Raw genomic sequence first — 22,075 nt, 5'->3', positions numbered from 1 at the left:
CATCATGTGCAGGCCATACAAAATTATCAACTTAAATAACTCAAGTAGTGGGAGACTGATGTTACCTGTGGTTGCCTTGGCAGGGCCAGACCAAATGATTTCACCAGCCTTATACAGTCATTCTACAAAACCTTCCCTAATCTTTCCATTTAATAATAACTTTTCCTAACCAGACCCCACGTGGCATTTTGTTTTAAACCTTAATAATGAACTCTTTGCATATTTTGTATGTCATGCTATCTCCATAAACATGTTATCTCCATGGTCTCCTATAACCATGTTATAGGTTCTGTGACAGTAGGGATCATGACTAATCTAAATTGTGTATTTCCCCCAGAATTAAATATAGAGTTTTACACAGTAGAAGTACTTATTAAACGTTTATTCAATAATTTTCCTAGAGAATAAAATATGAACTGCATTGTTTTGTTAATAAATCTAGCCCCGACCTATCTTTTCAGTCTCACTAGATATTACTCATCCCTCTTTGGCACTCTGAAATCTGGCCAAAAAGGCCTTTTCTCTGTTTTTCGTACATGCCAAACTACTTTCTATCCCTGTGCCTTTGCACTGACCAATGCCATCACCTAGAATGCATTTCTTACTTACCTTTTCAGTCCCTCTTTCTTTTTTTTTTTTTTAAGATGTAGCATAGAAGCGATCTTCTACATAAAGCCTTTCCTGATTCCCCAACTACTACTGCTCTTTTAAACTACCATATATATTTTGCATATAATTGTATTTATTCTTTATATTTATGTGGCTTATACATTTTTATGTGTACCTGAGCTGTCTCTCATTAGAATGTAAGCTCATGACAAGTAATTCTTTCTACTTATATTTCCTGCACCTAATACCTAGCATAGATAGGCATTTAATAAAATACCTGAATGGCTAACTAAATTAAATTTAGATTTTTCATACCTAGAATTTTGATACATATCATACATAATCACCACTTTCCCATCGTGGCTTATACATTAGTTGAGAACTATATACTTAGGACATCTATACAACAGTAAACTTAATTTACATACATTTACCTTACATAATATGAAAATCTTTAAAAAGATGATCAACAATGTTGAATTCTACTGTCATTTTCAACAAAAGAGATATGAAAATATTCTTTCTTATGCACTAGAGGCCCCAGTTTATACATGATTTAGAAATTAATACTCTCTCCCTCCATTTTTATAACAAAGTATCAGTAAATCAGTAACAACAAATTAGAATCTTGCCTAAAGATATACAAAAAAGTTTTTCCACTTATATTTTTTATTAAAAAGAACTGGTCTTTTTTTTTTTTTTTTTAACTTGGTTTCTTTATTCCTCAGTGACTACAAAGTCTAATTATTCAGGAAATGTTTACTAATTGTGTAACTTGGGATGTGTCACCACTTCCCTGTGCATAAGTCAATCCAGCTGGAAAACTGGTTAGATAGAACAGACTTACTGCAAATAGTATTACTGCTCTGAAAAATACCCTATAGTTACTAAAATACTTTCATCTACTTACCACAACTTGACTTCTAGGGAAATAATACAAAAGGATACATACATAACACAAAGATAATACAAAAGGAGCAGCCATGGAAAAAAAAAGTAAAAGATTATCTCTAGATATTTTGAAACTGTAACTATGTTATATGAGGAAATAATTCAATTTAAAGTCTAAGAAAATGTTTTGTAAATGTATTTACATCCTGTGGTTAGAGCATCTAAAGTCCTAATTACTTCATATGCTGTCAAGATTTATTAAAGGAGACAACTACAAATTAGTATGCCAAACACAAATCTGTTCTAGTGGGATCACAAGAGAAACTTGTCAATAAATATTATCACAACATCACAAAATTTGAATCTTATTGCTCAATTAAATGATAGGTACAACTTCAATGTAAAACTTCTAAAGAGGAAAAGATAGCCTGTTTCATGTTTTAGAAATGGTCTAGATGCTCTCCTGCTTTAGAAAAAATTGGGGCTCAGTATTCTCTAATAAATTACCTAGGTCTAAAGTAAGTTTTTCACTTCTTCAACATGATACAGTCAGGAATAGTAAGAGTGAAGGAGGAAGAACAGTTATATTTTGGGAACAGTGATTTGGAAGATAAAATAACAGTTCAGAAACTAAAATACTTGGCAAAATAAGTTTCTGGATTTCATTCATTAAAAAAATACTGAAATACTATAAAGTATTCTTCATTTCAACATGAAATTTCAAATAAATATATTGCAAATTGAGAAACATTTGATAAAGATATGATTGGCTCAAGACTAATTTAATGTTGCCTTTTATCAATTTTTTTTAATATTTTGTATAAATAAAAACAATTTTCACCATTGAATTTTAGCTTTTAAATTTTAAAGTCATCAGAAGGATTTTCTTCCTATGGGAACTAATTCAAGAGGATGAGCAAAGATACTTAATGATCCTAATGCCCTGCTCTTTGTCCTAATTATCTGACCTATATTTCCAAAGGTAGCATTATAAGCTAGAGCTCTTTTCTCCCCACAAAACATAGTGAATTTCACTCTCTAATTGAGGCAAATGTTAACAATGAGACTCAACTTTGATTTAGGAATAACATTTTATTCTTAATCCTTTTATTATTTTATAAAACAAGCAAAAGGAAGAAAGTGTGATGCATCATAAATAAGAAATTGTTCATAGCATTTTATATCACCTACGATTTTCTAATTCCTTTAGGAAGATTTGTATGGACTGCTAAAAAATGGATCTCTAACATAAGCTAATAGATTAGTTAGAAATTTTCTTTGAAGTAGTCCACCTTTCAATTTTTTTTATCAACTTACAAAATCAATTTGTCCTATCCACACTTACTTCATTTTCCATCTCTATTCTATTCTCTTTACACTACACTCCTTGTGTTGTGAAACAAGATGGCCCAAATATCTGCTTCTTTCAGAATTCTCTCCTCACATAATCTGATAGTTGGATATGACCTTGGAAGTTATCTAGTCCAACCTTTCTACAACATTATGGACTTATAATCATACAACCTTCTTTGAACTTCAATCCTTTCCCAGGCAATCACTTTCTTTATTAGGCAACTCAAAAAATTAGTTTTTCCATATATTGAACTGAAATCTATTTCCTTGTAACTTCTAAACAATGGTCATGTTATCCTCTGGAGAACACAGAATAAATTGATTGCCATTTTCTATATGATAACCCTTCAAATATTCAAGGATAGCTATCATGTTCCAGTGTTTTCTCTCCTCCAGGTTCAAATATTCATCTGATAAAGATTTTTGATTTCTTGTCATCTTGGCCACATTTTATTGAAAGTACTCAAGTTAAAAAACTTCCTCTCACCCTTAAAACGTATTACCCAGAAACGATCACATTTTAAATGTAGTCTACCCAGAGCCTGGATAATTCATTCAAGAAGTATTTATTTAATGTCTACTACATGCTAAACAATGTGCTAGACAGTGGAGAGCTTATAAAGTTTATGGCCCCTTTTGGAAAACCATTGTATCTAACTGTATGGGACCAGAGCAATATATGTGTGAACAGTACTATTCAGTGAGATATTTTGTATATCCTGTTTCAGTGTCCATAATAAAAGATTCTCTTAACAACATGTTTGCCTCATTTCTATTCTACCTCTCTAATTTCTTTGTTTTTGTTTTTAAATTTTGGTGGTTCTTAAAGATGAAAATAATTCTGAAAATTAGAATTGGACAAGGGGAAGCCAGTAAAACAATAAGAGACTGTAAAGTCCAGGCTAACTCTCTGGAGGGCCTCAGGATCAGTTGGAGTATGGATCAGTCAAAGTCCTAAGTCCTTGGTCTTTAGGGGGAGAAGTGAAGGAGGCAGGTAAATTGCCACGCAGCTTGCCAAAGATGATCCTAGATTATGGAGTCTGGACTCTCTAACTTCTCTCCTCCTCATCCTGCAGCCCAGTGACCCTCACCTCTCTCCTTTAACCCTCCAATTCTTGCCTATGATTACCTCATTACCACATATTCAGCAAGCACCAATGATGAGGACAGACATTACATTACCATATTATCTAAGTATATGTTTATAGAATCATCTCACATTGAATAGGTAATTAGCTTAAGTGCTCTGCTGTCTGATTCAAGTACACCTTTTCAGAGTTTCAACCCTCTACCAGAGACCAAGAAATAACAAAACAATATACCGAATGAAAAAACAGAACAGAATGTGAAAAACAACAGATCTGGAGACTAGATCAAGAAGAGAAAAATTTTAAGAATAATTGGACTACCTGAAAACTGCAACTGAAAAAAGAACTTTGACACAATAATGCAAGAAATAATCCAAGAAAATAGTCCTGGAGTGACAGAATATTAGGGGACAGTAGAAATATAAAAAATCCAATGAATAACACCTCAAAGAGATCCTTTGTGGAAAACACATAGGAATATCATTGCCAAATTCTGAAGCGCCAAGATCAAAGAGAAAATTTTGTAAGAGAGAAGGAAAAAAAAAAAAACAATATGAATATACTGGAGCTACAATTAGAACTGTACAAGACATCAGCAGCCACAATAAAAGACTATAGGTCCTGGAAACAAACATACTGGCAATCAAAAGAACTAGGCCGGCAGCCAAAAATATCAAATCCAGCAAAATTATTCATAATATTGAATTTTTTAAAATGGACATTTAATGAATTTGCAGATTTTCAGGACTTTCTTTGAACCAAATCCAAACTCAATAGAAAACTTAACATATAAGTGCCAATATCAAAGATCAATTTCAAGGAACTTAATATTGACAAATTGTTTTATGTTTTTTATGTGGAAATGTAGAAATCAGCAATTGGGTAGTTCAAAAGAAAGATTGGGGCAGAGTTAAGGTAAAAATAGTAATTATATAACACAAATGAGATATAAAGGAAAAATGGACAGAGGCATTAGAGGGCTCAGTTTTGAAAATGTATATCAGTAATGGGTGAAACAGGCAACACAACATAAAATTATATAAACATGCTGAAAGTATATAAGTTGTACTTTTGTAAATAGAGAACAACTAAAAATATCAGGTATAATTTCTGAAAATTTCAAAGTAAAGATATAAACTGTTATAAAATGTTTATTTGCTGTTGTTTTCAAATATGAATTTAGTTAATATCTAATTCACATAAGCAAAGAACTGGCCAATAAATGATTCATATTATCATATAATTTAATTATTCAATAAATAATACTTCTATAAGCATGAAATGTTTCCTTTTCTACAAGGAATATACATAAGAAATTTGATGTTTCTGGCTAGCAAGAAAAAATTTACATTTCCACTGTGGTGTTTTTGTTCCATGTTAAGTCTTAATTCCTCCTTCACATGAGAAATACCACTTTTAAGGGCAAAGTGGAAAATGCAAAAAGAAAAAAAAGGACCTGATTCTCAGGATATGAGTAAGTTGTCACTCATCTCTTTCTTGGATCTTTTACCTAGAGCAGGAATCAGCAAATTCCAGTCACTGCCAATTTTGTTCAACCTGTAAGCTGAGTGTAATTTTTATACTTTAAATACAATAAAACTTTATTTAAAAATGAAAAAAATATTCTCAGCTTTCTGGTAGTTTGCTAGACAATTATTTCATTAACAATTTTAAAATGACTAACAAGATAGACAAGACACATTTTTGTTAATATTTTCAGTTTATAATGTGATAATATTTTATGTCTAAAATACATATATTCTCTATTCAATTTTACCTGTCTTTGTTCCTGCTCTTTCTGCTGAAGTTTATGGACTAAGTGGCTGGCTGCTTGCACTGTAATAAAATAGAAAATAATTGTCAGTTTAAGTACAGAGAAGAAAATAGGATCCTACAGGTTAAAAGTTGAAAAAAAATTAGGTTTCAATTAGTACAAACTTCTTAATTCAGAGAGGGAGATTGAGACCCAGAAGGCTGCTAGCTTGAGAATTGAATAAAAAAAATGTAATGGGCTTACTCTAATATCACTATATATTTTGTAAGTACAGCAATTTGTCAAGAATATGTGTGCCAGTACTTATAGGAAAACCAATATAAACCCAAAGCAGAAACTTCATTCCTTAAGCATTCTAGAAACCAAGTAGATTGCATACCTCAATATTATTACTCAACACACTTTTCAGGATTTAAAAAAAATATAAAATGCCTGATAAATTAATATTAGAAGCAAATATTTTTCAGTCTGTTATTCACATTTCTTTTTCTATTCCACCTGTCACAACTGTAATCTAAATATATTTTCACAGCTCAACTAATAAAAATTTTCAAACTGTTCTCCCCATCTTCAGTCTTTCCCCCTCCAACTGGTTCTGTATCCCATAGTCAGATAAGTATTATTAATTTCATCAAGTCACAACTGCCAATAGGATCAAATTCAGAGTCCAGGCTATCAATGGAAGACTGCTACCAATTAACTCCACAAGTTTCTAACCACATTCCCCAAACACCTGCCACTCTATTTTGTCTTCTTATACCTAAAACAACTCCCGTGCTTTTGTTCAAGCTATTTTCTCTCTCTACTAAAAATCCCCTTTCTTCTCCTTTCTAATACTTACATTTTTCTCAGTGGCTAGCTCAAGGTTCAATTCTACCTATACTGCTCTTTTAGCAAGGTGATCAAATAAGGACTTGCTTATTTTGAACTCCCTTAGCACTTAAGTACATAGCTGATATAACATTATGTGATAATTATACATCCACTTAAGATTATTTATCTTCTACTCAGATCATAAGCCACTAATGAGAACAGGGCTTGTAACTTCTATTTTTTTCATATCAATTTATTCCTTTTATGCTTCCATATTTAAAATTAAGGAAGCACTTAAAAGCTTATGACAAAAAAGAAAAAAAAAAGCCAAGAAGGAAGGGGCATCTAAAAGTACCAGGTCTCAGATTATGTAAAATGGAAGTAATCATCAAAATAATTTGGTATTGGTTAAAAAACTGTCAACAGTGGATCAAGTTAAATACACAACACATAAAAGCAAAAGAACAGAGTAGCCTAGCATTTGACAGATGTGAAAATGATGGTTTCAGGGCTAAGAACTCATAATTTGATTTTTTTTTTAAACTGCTGAGAAAACTGGGAAAGAAGTCTGGTACATATTGGTTAAGATGAATACTTCACATTATATGCAAAATAAGTTCCAAATTCCTATATGACCTAGATATAAATGATCATATCATAAATAAATTAGAAAGAAATTACCTTTCAAATATATGAAAAAAATTCACAAAGAAATGATAAGAAAGGATGATAGGAGAAAAAAAGGACAATTATTAGTTCATAAAAGAAAAATTTTTGACATAAATACAAGTGAGAAAAACTTTGCAGTAAATTTTTTCTGATAAAGCTCCAAGACAAATTAGGAACTAATTCAAATTTATAAGAATAAATTCCTTATTTGATAACTATGTAAAAGATATGAAGAGGCAGTTTTTAACTCTTTAGTACTCTTCCCCCAAGTTTTACTCTTTGGATTTGACTCCACTTTCATCATTTCTTGTCAAGAAAAACTTATCATTTAGAAACTCATCACTACAGAGATTGTTTCAGCTTTATTACACCACATCAATATCCTCAACTGTCTCTATCCTTCTGATTGGAAGCTAGAGAGAAGAGCAAAAAACGCCCAAAGCTTCCATTTAAAAAAAGAATCAGACTCTTTATTTCCCCCTAGCTCCTCTAATTGGATTGGATTCTACCATCATCATGAGTCTCCCACGTAATTTTTTCTGCCTCTCTCCTTTTCAGTTTCTTTTCGTGTGTTAGTTTTCCTATTACAAGCTCTTTGAAAGCAGAGATTATGTTTCTTTTGCCTACTGTATCCCTAGAACTTAGCACAATGCTTGACACACAGTAGGAGCTTCATAAATGTACACTGTATTTTTCCAAGGGAAGAAATTCAAGCTATCAATAATAACCCTATCAAAATGCTATGGAATCACTAATAATTATAGGGAAATAGAAATTAAGGTGACCCTGAGGTTTTATCTCATACCCAATAGATTTGAAATATTGACAAAATGGTAAAATAACAAATGCTAAGGCGAATTTTGATAAAATGGGAACATTAATGCATTACTGGTAGAACTGTGAATTGGTCAATCTCTTCTGGAAAACAATTTGGAACTATACTCAAAATAGTCAATAAACATTTATTAAGAGCCAACTATAGGCCAGACACTGTGCAAAGCAGTGGAGAATAATACAAGAAGAAAATCAAAAACAAAAAACCCAGTCCTTATCTTCAAAGAGTTTACAATCTCTCTCTTTTTTTTTTATTTTTTTAAAAATTTAATAGCCTTTTATTTACAGGTTATATGCATGGGTAACTTTACAGCATTAACAATTGCCAAACCTCTTGTTCCAATTTGTCACCTCTTACCCCCCATCCCCTCCCCTAGATGGCAGGATGACCAGTAGATGTTAAATACATTAAAATATAAATTAGATACACAATAAGTATACATAACCAAAACGTTATTTTGCTGTACAAAAAGAATCAGACTCTGAAATATTGTACAATTAGCTTGTGAAGGAAATCAAAAATGCAAGTGGGCATAAATATAGGGATTGGGAATTCAATGTAATGGTTTTTAGTCATCTCCCAGAGTTCTTTCTCTGGGCGTAGCTGGTTCAGTTCATTACTGCTCCATTGGAAATGATTTGATTGATCTCGTTGTTGAGGATGGCCAGGTCCATCAGAACTGGTCATCATATAATATTGTTGTTGAAGCATATAATGATCTCCTGGTCCTGCTCATTTCACTCAGCATCAGTTCGTGTAAGTCTCTCCAGGCCTTTCTGAAATCATCCTCTTGGTCATTTCTTACAGAACAATAATATTCCATAATATTCATATACCACAATTTATTCAGCCATTCTCCAACTGATGGACATCCATTCAGTTTCCAGTTTCTAGCCACTACAAAAGGGCTGCCACAAACATTGGCACTACAGGTCCCTTTCCCTTCTTTATAATCTCTTTGGGATATAATCCCAGTAGTAACACTGCTGGATCAAAGGGTATGCACAGTTTGATAACTTTTGAGCATAGTTCCAAACTACTCTCCAGAATGGTTGGATTCATTCACAACTCCACCAACAATGCATCAGTGTCCCAGTTTTCCCCGCATCCCTCCAACAATCATCATTATTTTTTCCTGTCATCTTAGCCAATCTGACAGGTGTGTAGTGGTATCTTAGAGTTGTCTTAATTTGCATTTCTCTGATTAATAATGACTTGGAGCATCTTTTCATATGACTAGAAATAGTTTCAATTTCTTCATCTGAGAATCGTCTGTTCATATCCTTTGACCATTTTTCAATTGGAGAATGGCTTAATTTTTTATAAATTAGAGTTAATTCTCTATATATTTTGGAAATGAGGCCTTTATCAGAACAAAAGAGCTTACAATCTCATGAGAAACATATTAAATTGTGCATATCTTTTGACTCAACAATAACATCACCAAGTCAATACCCCCAAAGAAATTAAAAAAAGGGAGAAAATCATTATGTAAAATATAGTTTATATATAGTATCAGCTCTTTTTATAGTGCTAAAGAATTAGAAACTAAGGAAATGTTCATCAGTTGGAGAATGGTTAAACAAAATACAGTATATGAATGTAATATAATACTACTGTTGTAACAAATGATTAGGTAGATGGTTTCTTGGGCAAATTTGTATGAACTGATGCAGAGTAAAGTATGCAGAACAAGGAGAGGAATTTGCATTATGACACTATAAAACTGAACAACTGTGAAGGACTTAGAACTTTTAATTAATGCAATGATCAACACATTTCCAGAGGACTGATGATGAAGAATTCTATCTACCTCTACTTAAACAGGTCATGGACTAGATATGCAGAATGTGACATGTATTTTTGGATATGGCCAACATGGGAATTTATTTTGCTTGACTATTCACATTTGCAACATCTTGTTTTTTTCTCTTTTTCCAATTTTGAAAAAACAAAGTAAATCTCTCTGTAATGTAAAGAAGAAGCAGAGCATCCAAGTCAAGGAAGATTTCTTTTTAAATGATAAAGTCCTCCAATGTTAGAATCCTAGTGTTAACTCAACTTGAAACAAGGTATTAAATGCAACTAAGAAACAATGCTTGTGTTCACACCTGTACTCACTAGAGTTCACACGTTTGGGAGATTTCAGGGTTTAGTATGAGATATCCGAATTCACACCTCCCTTGAAGTTCTCAGGGCCAGAGAGCACTCTGGGAGAAACCCATAATCCCTCTCTCTCAGAAAAGATCCTATATAAGAAACAGACAGAGGTTCTCTCGGCAAATTGAGCTGAAAACATTGAGAGAACAGTTCAGCTGAATTAGATTAAAGAAGGGAACGTTGGTTAGTTCAGCAGAAGCCCTCTCTCGGAGGCGCAAACAGATTCACTTCATCTCACATAGATAGGGTGGCTGGGCTCCTGTATTTCCCCCACTAAGACCAACGCTGGTCTGAAAGGCTCTCCAAAAAGCTGCCCAGCCCCAGGCAAGGAGGTGCTGGCTGGAGGCTGAAGAAAGCAGAGGCAGAAGCAAGGGACAAAGCTGCAAGAGCTCTTAGAACCAAGGAGAGAGAGAGGACTCTAAGAAAGCTAACCGGACTATATTGAAAGACACAATAAAAGATCTGAACTTTTATCATCTGGCTGCGTTTGGGGTGATTATTTACTCTTAACTGAAACTAAGACTGCCTTCAGAAAACTTCCCCAAGAAACTTGCTCCCAGAGAGAACCATCTTATTATTTTAAAGAAGAAAAACACCACACTCCAAATATTCCTGTTTGTGAAAATTATCTCATTTTATCCTTTCAATAGTCCTGAAGTAGTATTATCCATTTTACAGATAAAGAAATTGACAGAGGTTAAATGACTTGTCAGGGTCACAGAATAATAAGTATTTAACTTTTCCTTCCCCTCCCCCAAAGCAGAAAAGATAGAAGAAAATCTATCAACATATAAGAAAGATTGCTTCAGAAGGATTTATAGGACGATATGGACAAAAGTCACAGATTGAAGAGTAGGCTGAGTTGCAATCTGTACCATTGAAGGAAGTACTCAAACCAAAGACAAACATAAAGTGGTTATAAAAATCTTAAATGACAACAAACTGAGAGGGATAATAATGGTATTGGATGACAAAAGACGCTAAAGCATTTAGGCAGTCTAAAATAAAGGATCAAAACTAAAAAAAGTTAAATTTAAAAGTGATGATTATAAAATCCTAAGCTGTGTTTTGTATACAGAACAAGTGAAGCAAAGCTAAATAACAGTTTACATAAAAACCAACTTCCTGTTTGCTGATAACATTGTGTTGTAGCAATTATTGGAATATTAAAGACATTTTTGGAAGAGGCAAATAGATGGAACAGTGTATAGAATGCTGGACCTGAAGTCAGGAACACCTAAGGTCCCAAATACCTCAAATACTTATTATTCTGTAACCCTGACAAGTCATTTAACTTCTGTCAATTTCTTTATCTGTAAAATGGATAATACTACTTCAGGACTGTTCAAAGGATAAAAAGAGATAATTTTCATAAACAGGAATATTTGGAGGACTTTTTGCTTACAAAGAAATTTTCCTTAACTTGGATGCTCTGCTGGATCTTTACATTAGAGATGAATATATTTGGTGACCATATGTCCTTGTTTTATGACTTACTTAATAATTATAGGTTATCAGAGTTATTTGTTACTATATTTTGCAGGAAATTCTGAATAATTTCCTCAAATGGATGATATGTAGTGAATTAAAAGACAGCTTTTAAGTCAGTATTTTATTCTACTGAAGCAAATGTTTTTTTTTTTTAATTATTATCAACAATAGCCCAGTAGAATCTAACAGTTTCCACATACTTTAGTTAACTGTGCAAACACAAAGTGGCATATTGTTTATAATGCTCTGTTTCCTACTATTTTCATTGAAGACACTCTTGATTTGACTGTAGACTTTCCTCAAAAATACTTTATATAAATGGGAAAGGTAATACCTAATAGTTATTAATGTTTCTTGATTTCCAGGATTAGAAAGGCCCACATTTATCCCCCAAACATTTAGTTTTTCTTTCTCTCCTTCACATAACTGGTGAATTCTTGACATCTTCACAATTGTCTTTCCTTATATGTAGACAAGAATCAGAGTTAATAAATATTTGTTAATTCTATACTATGTGTTCTGCATGGTGTTAAGTGCTAGAATGATATTAGAATAGTCTCCCTTCCCTTAAGGATTTAATAATTTCATAATGGAAAACAATATATAAAAAGACCGAAAAGGGAGAGGATAAGGGGAGTATCCAATGATGAGAAGCAGCTGGGATGGGAAATGATTTGAGGAATGAGTCATAAGGTTGATTTCATCTTGTGGAATGATGAGGTTCTGGAGATCATAAAGTCCAAGAGAATAACAGGTAGGGAAATGATAAGGTAAATGTCCTGGGCACCTTCCTTAAATGGGAGGAGCTCTTCAACGTCTACCCTCCACCCTCTCCAATTGGAGAGAAGGAAGGGCCCGTGGGCAGGGTAGAATGAGGACATGATAGTCTCCAAGCTTATCTTCTTATAGAATTATGAGTTTCTGGAAAATAAGGAGTCTAGGAAAAGAGAAATGATCTCCTCCATGAACAGCTGGTTTAATGCCACTGTTTTTGAGTTCTTTTCTCTCTACAGTATTAAGTCTACCTCCTCCACAAGCATTTCCAGGAACTGAATCTAAATGGGATGGCTTTATTATCCTTTACAGTTAGATGGCAAAGTGAATAGAGCATCAGCCTTGGAGTCAGGATGGCCTGAGTTCAAATTCAGCCTCAGATATTTAACAACTTAGTTATATGACTCTGGGCAAGTTACTTAACCCCCAACTGCCTTGCAAAAACAAAAGTTTTCTGCCAAATTTTGTATAAACTGGTCTTACATGTCATTGTTTCATGATGCATTTCTTTCAAGATCTTCCACTATTCTCCAACATAAGAATTCACAAGCAAATTTATCTCCTAAATTGACACTTTCCTTGGCTGCCTTATTTCATTGCTTGGCAAGTGTTTGCCAATTAAAGGACTTTTGGGGGTTCTTAAGGCCTCTTATGGCAAATCATTTATACCAATTAAATGTAAGTATAAAATCATTGTTGTCTGTAACTACTTATCATCCATTTCCTATGTCTCATCATTAAAAACTAGTTAAATTAGGTCAAGATGGTGTTTCAGAATTATAAGCTATATCTTTTCCTAATTTTTTTATTTTTTCTTCTAGTTATTAGTTCTTCTAGCAACTGGTGTTGCTTTTGCATCTTTTGTCATCAAAACACATTATTATCCTCTTAGTTTGATGTCATTTACAAATTTAGTAACCACTTGATGATTACTAAACCCATCTATTCCACTGTAGTGATTGAAATCACCAAATATCATAAAGTATGTTGATTTAATTTGGAGAGTATTATTGAAAGAACCAGAAACAAAGAAACCAGCCTACATATTAAGGAAAGGTTATATAAACTGTAGTTTATGAATATATTATTGTTCAATAAAGAATCATAAATAGAAGTATGAAATGAAATAAATCAGAACCAAAATATGTACCCTGGCTACATAGTGTAAACAAAAAGAGAAATAAAAGAAAACCAAACTTTAAGTGACTGATAAACCAGTAGTGGCTATTGAAAAGAAAAAGAAACATTTTCTCTCCCATACCTTCCCCAGCAGAGAAACAAAGGATTTCAAGAACAGTGTTGTAGACATTGTCAAATATAATCACTCTATAGGTTGTTTTTAATAAATGTTTTTTGTTATTAAAAATAAGAGGGAAAGGAGAGAGAAGTATTAACCAGAAATGAAACTGATGCAAAATAAAGGACTTTAATAAAAAACACATTTTAAAATAAATGTCTCCAGTTCTTTCAGAACTACTAAAAAAATAATAAATATGTCAATTATAGTTTCAACACTTCATTCAAGCATGACAGAAAATGATAGATACAAATAAAAGGGCCGCTAATATATACAGAACAAGAGTCATAAAAACATTGGATGGTATCTTGGTAGATCTATATTAGATAAACTTGCAAGATTTTATACAATTTTCTGTTCAGTCAGTGGAAAAATAATAAAAGTAATATTTAGGTACAATATGATTTTTAAGAGTCAAACTTTATAATCATCATATATCTTTTAAATAGCAGGTTGCAATTTGATTTTAACTAAACATATCTTAATTTTATAAAAAAAAACTTCATCTGGAATATAGGTAGATTATTATCTCCATTAGCCCTCCATGACCTATGGTAGCACAGGACCAAGAAAAGAAAAAGTTTTTTTGGCACCTGTTGAAGCACTACTTGCCTTCATCAGGAAAACAGTTTGGAAAGCCACCCATTGGTAATAAGGAAGCCCAATGTTCCCAACAGATGTTGGAACATTAATTATTAATTTCCTAACTTCTGTGTTTTAATTCTAAGTATTCCATTAAGTTTCTAGTCCAGGAAATACATTTATAACCTGGATTATGAATTATCAAAGTTGTTGTTCCACTTTGTTTTGAAATTCCATCTTCATGACAGGAATTCTTAAGTCTTTTTTATGTCATATACTACTTTCCCAGCCTTGTAAAAACCTATGACCTCTTCTCAGAACATTTTTAAATACTAAAGGAAACCAATCATATGTTATAAAAATACCAAAAATAACAAATTTGTGATAAAATAATATATCTAGACCATATGTGCTCTAGTAGCTAAAGTAATTTTAGATTACCGATGAATTTAAATGATATTTTGATATCTCTGCAATACTTGTAATGTGATATGAAAATATCTATGATAATTATTGGTGACAAAGTCACAGGGTATTCAATCAATAAACATTTACTAAGCACTTACTGTGTGCCAGACAATGTAGTACTCTTTGTGGATGCAAAAAAGGCAAAAAAAAAAAAAAAAATTAGTCTGTATCTTCAAGAATTTCACAATCTAAAGGGGGAGATAAGCAAACAAATATGTACCACTAAACTATACATAGGATAATTGCACTAAAATTAAAGAAGGATTGGGATAGAAGATGGGTTTTTAATCTTAAACTTGTTCAATAAAGAATCATAAATATAAGTATGAAATGGTATAAATCAGAACCAAAATATGTACCCTGGCTACATAGTATAAACAAAAAGAGAAATAAAAGAAAACCAAACTTTAAGTTTCTGATAAAACAGTAGTAGCTATTGAAAAGAAAAAGAAACATTCTCTCCCATACCTTCCCCAGCAGAGAAACAAAGGATTTCAAAAACAGTGTTGCAAACATTGTCAAATATAATCACTCTATAGGTTGTTTTTAATAAATGTTTTTTGTTATTAAAAATAAGAGGGAAAGGAGAGAGAAGTATTAACCAGAAATGAAACTGATGCAAAATAAAGGACTTTAATAAAAAACACATTTTAACTTAAAGGAAGTTAGGAAAACCAGTAGGCAGAAATAGAGGATATGTCAGGCATGAGAACAGGCAGAAATAATACCCAGAGCTGACAGACTAAGCGGGCAGAGGGGGAGAATGGGGGCAGCTAGTTTATAAAGGAGTTTAAATGCCAAACTATTATGGAGGCAATAGGGAGCCTCTGGAATTTAAATAAAAAGGATACATTTCTGAATCTGCACATTAGGAAAATCACTTGGATGACTGAATGGAGGATGAATTGGAGTGAAAAGAGACTTAAAGCAAGAAGACTGACCAGCAGGCTACTGCAATAGTGCAAGCATGAGATGATGAAGGCCTTCACCAGAGTACTGTTAGTGTCAAAGGAAACAAGGGGGTATATTTGAGAGATGTTGCAAAGATCAATTTGACAGGCCTTGGCAGCAGATAGCCATGGCTAAGAATTTAGGATGATTGCTAGAGTTGAGTACCTGAAGGACTGAGAGAGTGGTGTTGGCCTTTATAGTTGTAAGAAAGTCAGGAGAGACAAAGTGTTTGGGGAAAAAGATAGACATTTTAGAGCTTAAGATATCAACAGACCATTAAGTTTGAAATGTCTGAAAGGTATTTGGAGATGCGAGATAGAGAAGGAAGAGGGCAAGATAGGCAGATATGAGATTTCTTAGATAGAAATGATAATTAAATCAATGGGAGCTGATGAAATCACCAAGTGAAGCAGTATAGGAGAAAAAGCTATAGGACAGAAACCTATAGGACACGTTAGCTAGGAAGCATGACCTCGATGAAGACGCAACAAAGGAGACTGAGGAGTATGCAGATAGACAAGAGAACCAAGAGCACACTGACGGAGAAGTGCAGCAGTGTCATAGGCTAAAGAGATATCAAAGATAATAAGAGCTGAGAAAAGATCATTGGATTTAACAATTAAGATCACTGATAATTTTGGAAAAAGCAGTTTTTGTGGAATGTTGAGACTGGAACTAGACTATAAGGGGTTAAGAAGAGAGTGAGAAGAGAGGAAATATTGGCACCTGTTGTAGATGGCCTTCTCAAGGAGTTCAATCACAATGGGCAGTTGGGATGGAGAATGATGGCTAGGAGATGCAGTGGATAGAACACCAAGCCTGCAGTCAGGACCTGCATTTAAATCTAACCTCACACATTAACTAGCTTTGTGACGCTCTTTGCCTCAATTCCTCATTTGTAAAATGAGCTGAAGATGCCAAAAAAACTCCAGCATCTTTGCTAAAAAAAAAAAAAAAGCCATATGGAGTTAAGAAGGGTCAGAAATGATCAAAACAATTGAGCAACACAATAGTTAAAGATGCAACTATCAGGTGAAAAAATTTTGAAGATAAAGGAGACATGACTATGTAGTCAGAAGGAAAGGCATTAAACAGTAAGATTCTGAAGATAAGTGAGTGGGGACTACAGAAGAGCCAATCTGTTAGAAGAGATGGGATAAAATGGGATCAGCCTTGGGAGGAAGAAGGCCACCCCTTTATTCTTAAGACAAAGTTGAAGGAAGAGATAATGGCAAAAGACATATGAATAACATGAGTCAGTGACAGAGGGGAAAAAAGAGTTCAAGGTAGACAGCCCAAATTTTCTGTAAAATTTGAGGAAAGGTTATCAGGTAAGAAAGTATTGGGAAGGAGAACCATTAGAGTTTTAAGAAGGGATGAAAAGGTTTGGAAACTTTTGTGGAGACTGGGATGATAAAGAAAGTATAGTAGGATTGCCTAGCAGCAGTGAGGGCCTAAGAGTTGAGGCTGTGTAACATTAGTTTATAAGGAACCAAATCAGAATGATTATGGGATTATTTTCTTCACCTCTGTTCAGTAACATAGGCATAGGAATAATGTCAGCAGACAGTAGGAGTAATCCAAAGTTTGGCAGGGTATAAGTAGCAATATGATAAGGGGGCCAGAGACTCAAGAGACAAGGTTCACCAAAAGGAACCAAAAGAGGAAAAACTAGCAAAAGCAAAGAAGGCTTGTGAGAAAACTGAGGGGTTTAAGGAATATATTAAGTGTGGCATCTAGAAAGGGAAGGCAAAGGAGAGTTGGAAAATCAATTACAGTTAGATAAGAAGATTTTAGAATTCTTGAACACAGAGGTAGTAACACATATGTGGGTGATAACAAGATCAAGGATATGACTATCTTTGTTTGTGGCTGAGGTAGTTTGGAGGAGTAGCTCATGAAATATGAGTTGGTTAGGGAAATGAGTATTTGGATATTTGAGGGAGAATCAATATGAAGTCCACAAACAAGAGCACAGGAACTAGGAGAGAAGAAAAATTGTGAATCAGGTCCCAAACTCATTGACAAAGGAAGGAGAGTAACTTATAGACACCTGCTTACCAAAAATTTTAACTGGACAGTAGATACATACCTCAAAGGATGAAAGAGGTTGCTGAGATAGAAGCAAGGGATGAATACTGTAGTGGTAATGGGGAGGCAGAGCCAAGAAGTTCTCCCTCCAAATATTTTAAAATAATGACTATACAAATTTTAGAGCATCAGAGCCCACAAAAAATGAAGTAGATCAATGTTCCAGCTGATGGAGGCTTAGAAAATCTGGAGGGGTCTGTTGCATAGGAATGGGTCTGGAGTGTAATCACAGTGGCAGGCTGGACCAACACAGCCCAAGACCCAGCAAACCAGAAACAGGCCTCCAAATTGGCGGTTGTGGCAGCGATTTCCAGAACTCTCAGCCCACAGAAGCCAAAGACAAGTCAGCAGGAAAAATTTGGTGTAGTAGGATGTGGGAGGAGTCCCAGCCCAGGATTGGGTTTTGGGAGTCACTGAATCAACAGTGGCAGAAACAGCACTGTGGTTTGTGACTATGGCAATGGCAGCATCTGGAGATCTCAGCACACCAGAAGGCAGGACTAGAACAGTTGGTCAAAGAGAGACTGCAGGGGCCACTTTGCTAGTACTGAGGCAGGATTCTGTTCCTGAACAAGCATTCTAGAGGACATAGTGTAAGAACACAGATGGCAAGTGGTTAATAACAACTTTGGGATGGAAGGGTTGAGAGGGAATGGGAATAAGTAATCAGGTATTGGGGGATAGGGAATGGGAGTTTTGATGATAATCTATAAAGGTTCAGAATCACTGGGATGTACAAGGTATGACAGGTATGAGGAGAAATGTTTATCACTGAGTGGAAGGCACCACTTTTTTTTCTAGGAGGCTGGAGATCAGGTTAAAGGCAAGAGTAGTATGAGATGGAAAGCATATGATCAAATGATCATTTCACTATTCCTATTCCCTTTGAAGAGTAGGCAGGAAATAATTCAGCAGGAGATGATAGAAATGAAACCTGAACAGAAGAAGGAACTCCCATTCCCCAATGACTTTCTCCTTCCTTTTCTCTCAGGACAGGTACAGCAAGAGATGGAATCTCTAGGGTCAAAAGCAAGGTTGATCCTCTTTGTACTGAGGCTTTCTGATCAGATCAGGATGGTAAGAGGAGGTGGAAGTTGCCTCATGCTGACAAAGATGGAAGTTGCTTGACTGATATTTAGAGAAGCCTTCCTTCAGGAGACATATGCAGCAGGAGAAAGAAGGCACAGTCAAAAATCAAACCAAGGTCTTGTTCCTTTTCTCACCTGAGACTGGAGGGATGAGTTGTAGTGGGGAGACGAGAAATAGCAGGAAATGAAAATTTCACAGATGCAGGGGGATGTTGTTTCAAGGCTGATGGAAGTTGGCCTGGCCCTTGCCAGTTTCTCTCAGAGGACATGAACAGCAATAGATGGAGAATATGGTCAAATTCCTTGTTAATACTGCTAATCCTATTAGAGTCTATTGCCTAAATTCATATGTGAAGAAAATGATACATTTCAGCTTAAGATTGATGAAAATAAAGATATGATTTTTCCCATCTAAGTTCATGAGACTCCCGAAAACTTGTTCACACATGGACATGCACTACAGATTAAGAATTTCTGGCTTAAGATGTTGAACATGAAATCAGACTTGCTGCTACTCCTAACTAAAAATATTAGTATATTTTAAATGTGCCATTATTGCCACATTAAAATAGTTCTGATTATTTGGATCCAGAAACTTGTGATTTCATTGGCATAATTTCATTGCATAACTAGACATTTATGATTTTATCCAGCCTTTAAAACCCCTTCCATTAATGCAGATTAATGACTTCTCTATAATGTATAGTTTTAGAGTTATCTTGGGGCAACAATAGGTGAAATCACACGCTCACAATCATAGAGCAAGCATTTGTCAAACATGTCTTCAAACCACGTTTTTACCAACTCCAAAGCTCAAACTCTCTTCCTTACAAATACAGTCAAAAGACGAATGCTAGATAGAATTTCCACATCTAAAATATATATGTAATCCATTTTTCAAACCTGAAGAATTTACGTTAGACTTTCCTCAAAGAGGGAGAGAATGATGATTCACTGCATGTCTGGGTGAAGAATTAAATTGTGGGACAACACTGGAGAAGAGAGACATTCCTTATTTCTCTTGTGAGAGAGAACAAGAATGGTTCAAACTCTCTTGGGAGAATCATCTTTGCTGATGATTCTAAAATCTATTTATTCTGCCCTATATCTCTACAGACTTCCAATGTTCAATGCCCTTTCAGACATCTCAAACTGAATGTCCAGTAGACATCTTAAACTCAACATGTCCTAAACTGAACCCATTATGTTCTCCCTAAACTATTCCTCTCTCCTATAGATACCATCCTTCTAGTCCTTCAGGACTGCCACCTAGGAAGCATCCTTTACTCCTCTTTGTCTCTTACTCGCATATCCAATCTGCTGCCAAGGCTTGTCACCTTTGCAGCATTTCTCAAATAAATCCCCTTTTCTCCTATGACACCGACAGTATGCTAGTGTAGGCCTATCATCTTTAAATGTCTCTTCACACCAAACCTTCCTCCATTTAACCACCAGTAATTTTCTTAAAGCATAAGTTTGACAATGTCATAATGTCATCCTTCTATTCAATATTCTCTCTTGGCTCCCTACTGTCTTCAGGATTAAATATGAAATATACTATTATATCATCTGATATCTTACTTTCTATCAAGTATTCTCTTAATCCAGTGACATGAAATCACTGTTTCATGAACAAGATATCGCTCTTGACAGGGCATTTTCTTGGGCTGTCTTCCATTCCCCAAATGCTGTGCCTACTGTTTCCTTTAAATCTCCTAGTTTCCTTTAAATCTCAAATAAAATTCCTAGTTTCCTTTAAATTTCAAATAAAATTCTACCCTCTATAGAAAACCTTACTCAACTCCAATACTTTCCCTCTAGGAGGCTGGAGATCAGATTGAAGGCAAGTAAGCATACATAATATGAGATGGAAAGCACATGATCAAATGATCTTTTCATTACTTCTATGATTAGGTAGGAAATGATTAAGCAGGAGATAGGAGTCAGACCTGCACAGAAGAGGGAACTCCCATTCCCCACTGACTTTCTTTTTCCTTTTCTCTCAAAGGAAAGGTACAGCAAGAGATGGAATGCCGAGGTCAAAAGCAAAGTTATTTTCTATTTATCCTATACATAGTCTCCTATCCTACACAACACTCTCTCTCCATATATACATTTATATATGCACACACATAAACATAAACATATATGTATATTTGCATGTTGCTTTTTTTTATTAAGCTTCTTAAGAGCAAGAACTATCTTTTGTCTTTTTTTGCAACCCTAGCGCTTAGCACAGTGCCTTACACATAGTTGGTACTTAATAAATGCTGATTAACTGACTGACTGATTCCAGACACGTGGAAAAGATTCTGGGCAGAATATAGGGCAGAAATATAAGGATGAAACACGTGGATGAGACCAGGGTGTTTTTAATTGGTTGATTTGAATAAGATAATCTCACTCCCATTTTAGAGCTCATTCATATGTAATTAATTTATTCATATATAATTTCCAGTATATTCCAATCTGTATCACTTTTCTGACTTCTATTTGCTCTCTGCTTAGATGAGCTGCCCACTCTTCATTATCTGGAATGATTATTTGTACATTTGAAAAGCATTTGGAAAGGAGTTAAACCTGTGGTTGTAACTTATAAGTCTCTCATTAATGGCTTTGTTGTTTTTGAACTTAAAAATTCATTCCCCATGACCCAAAATATGTTGGGATGTGGCTGGCATATAGATATATCTGTGGAATTTTGTCCATTCTTCTCCAAGGAAAACTTTGGTCATAAGGCTGGCCACACTGTTTTCCTTTTAGAAATAGGAAAGGGGAGGAAAAAACAAACTAAAATTGTATCTCTCTGCCCTAATCTTACTTCCTAAATCTTGCTAGTATAGAACAATTAAATTTTTAAAGTTCAGAAGATAAAAAGGTCCTAGTTTCCCTGGTTGTACTCTCTTAAAGATAGATGGGTAAACCTAGACTCAACACGCAGACTCAACTCCTTACTAATTAGATAAATGAACATCATTGACAGTGAATACATAGTAAACTCATTTTTACAAGTATAGAGAAGTTATACAAATTAGGAACTAATGAATTCTCCCAAAAGGAGTGAGATATCTCAGTTCAAGTAAAAGAAATTCTAGTCTTATCCAAGCAAAAATTCTTATTAATAGTCTCTAGGGAGACACT

General features: G+C 34.3%; 1 protein-coding gene across 1 annotated transcript in view; it reads right to left on the bottom strand.

The window, feature by feature from the left end:
• Window positions 1–22,075, bottom strand: part of BLOC1S5 (biogenesis of lysosomal organelles complex 1 subunit 5) — a 57,534-nt gene that overhangs the window by 20,936 nt on the left and 14,523 nt on the right. The window contains exon 4 of the mRNA XM_003760200.3: window positions 5,719–5,777. Within this exon, the coding sequence (XP_003760248.2) occupies window positions 5,719–5,777 (59 nt within the window). The remainder of the gene's footprint in view (window positions 1–5,718; window positions 5,778–22,075) is intronic.

This window comes from Sarcophilus harrisii, chromosome 1 (genome assembly GCF_902635505.1).
Source record: "Sarcophilus harrisii chromosome 1, mSarHar1.11, whole genome shotgun sequence".
Lineage (NCBI taxonomy): Eukaryota > Metazoa > Chordata > Mammalia > Dasyuromorphia > Dasyuridae > Sarcophilus > Sarcophilus harrisii.
This window is presented reverse-complemented; position numbering and strand designations above follow the sequence as displayed.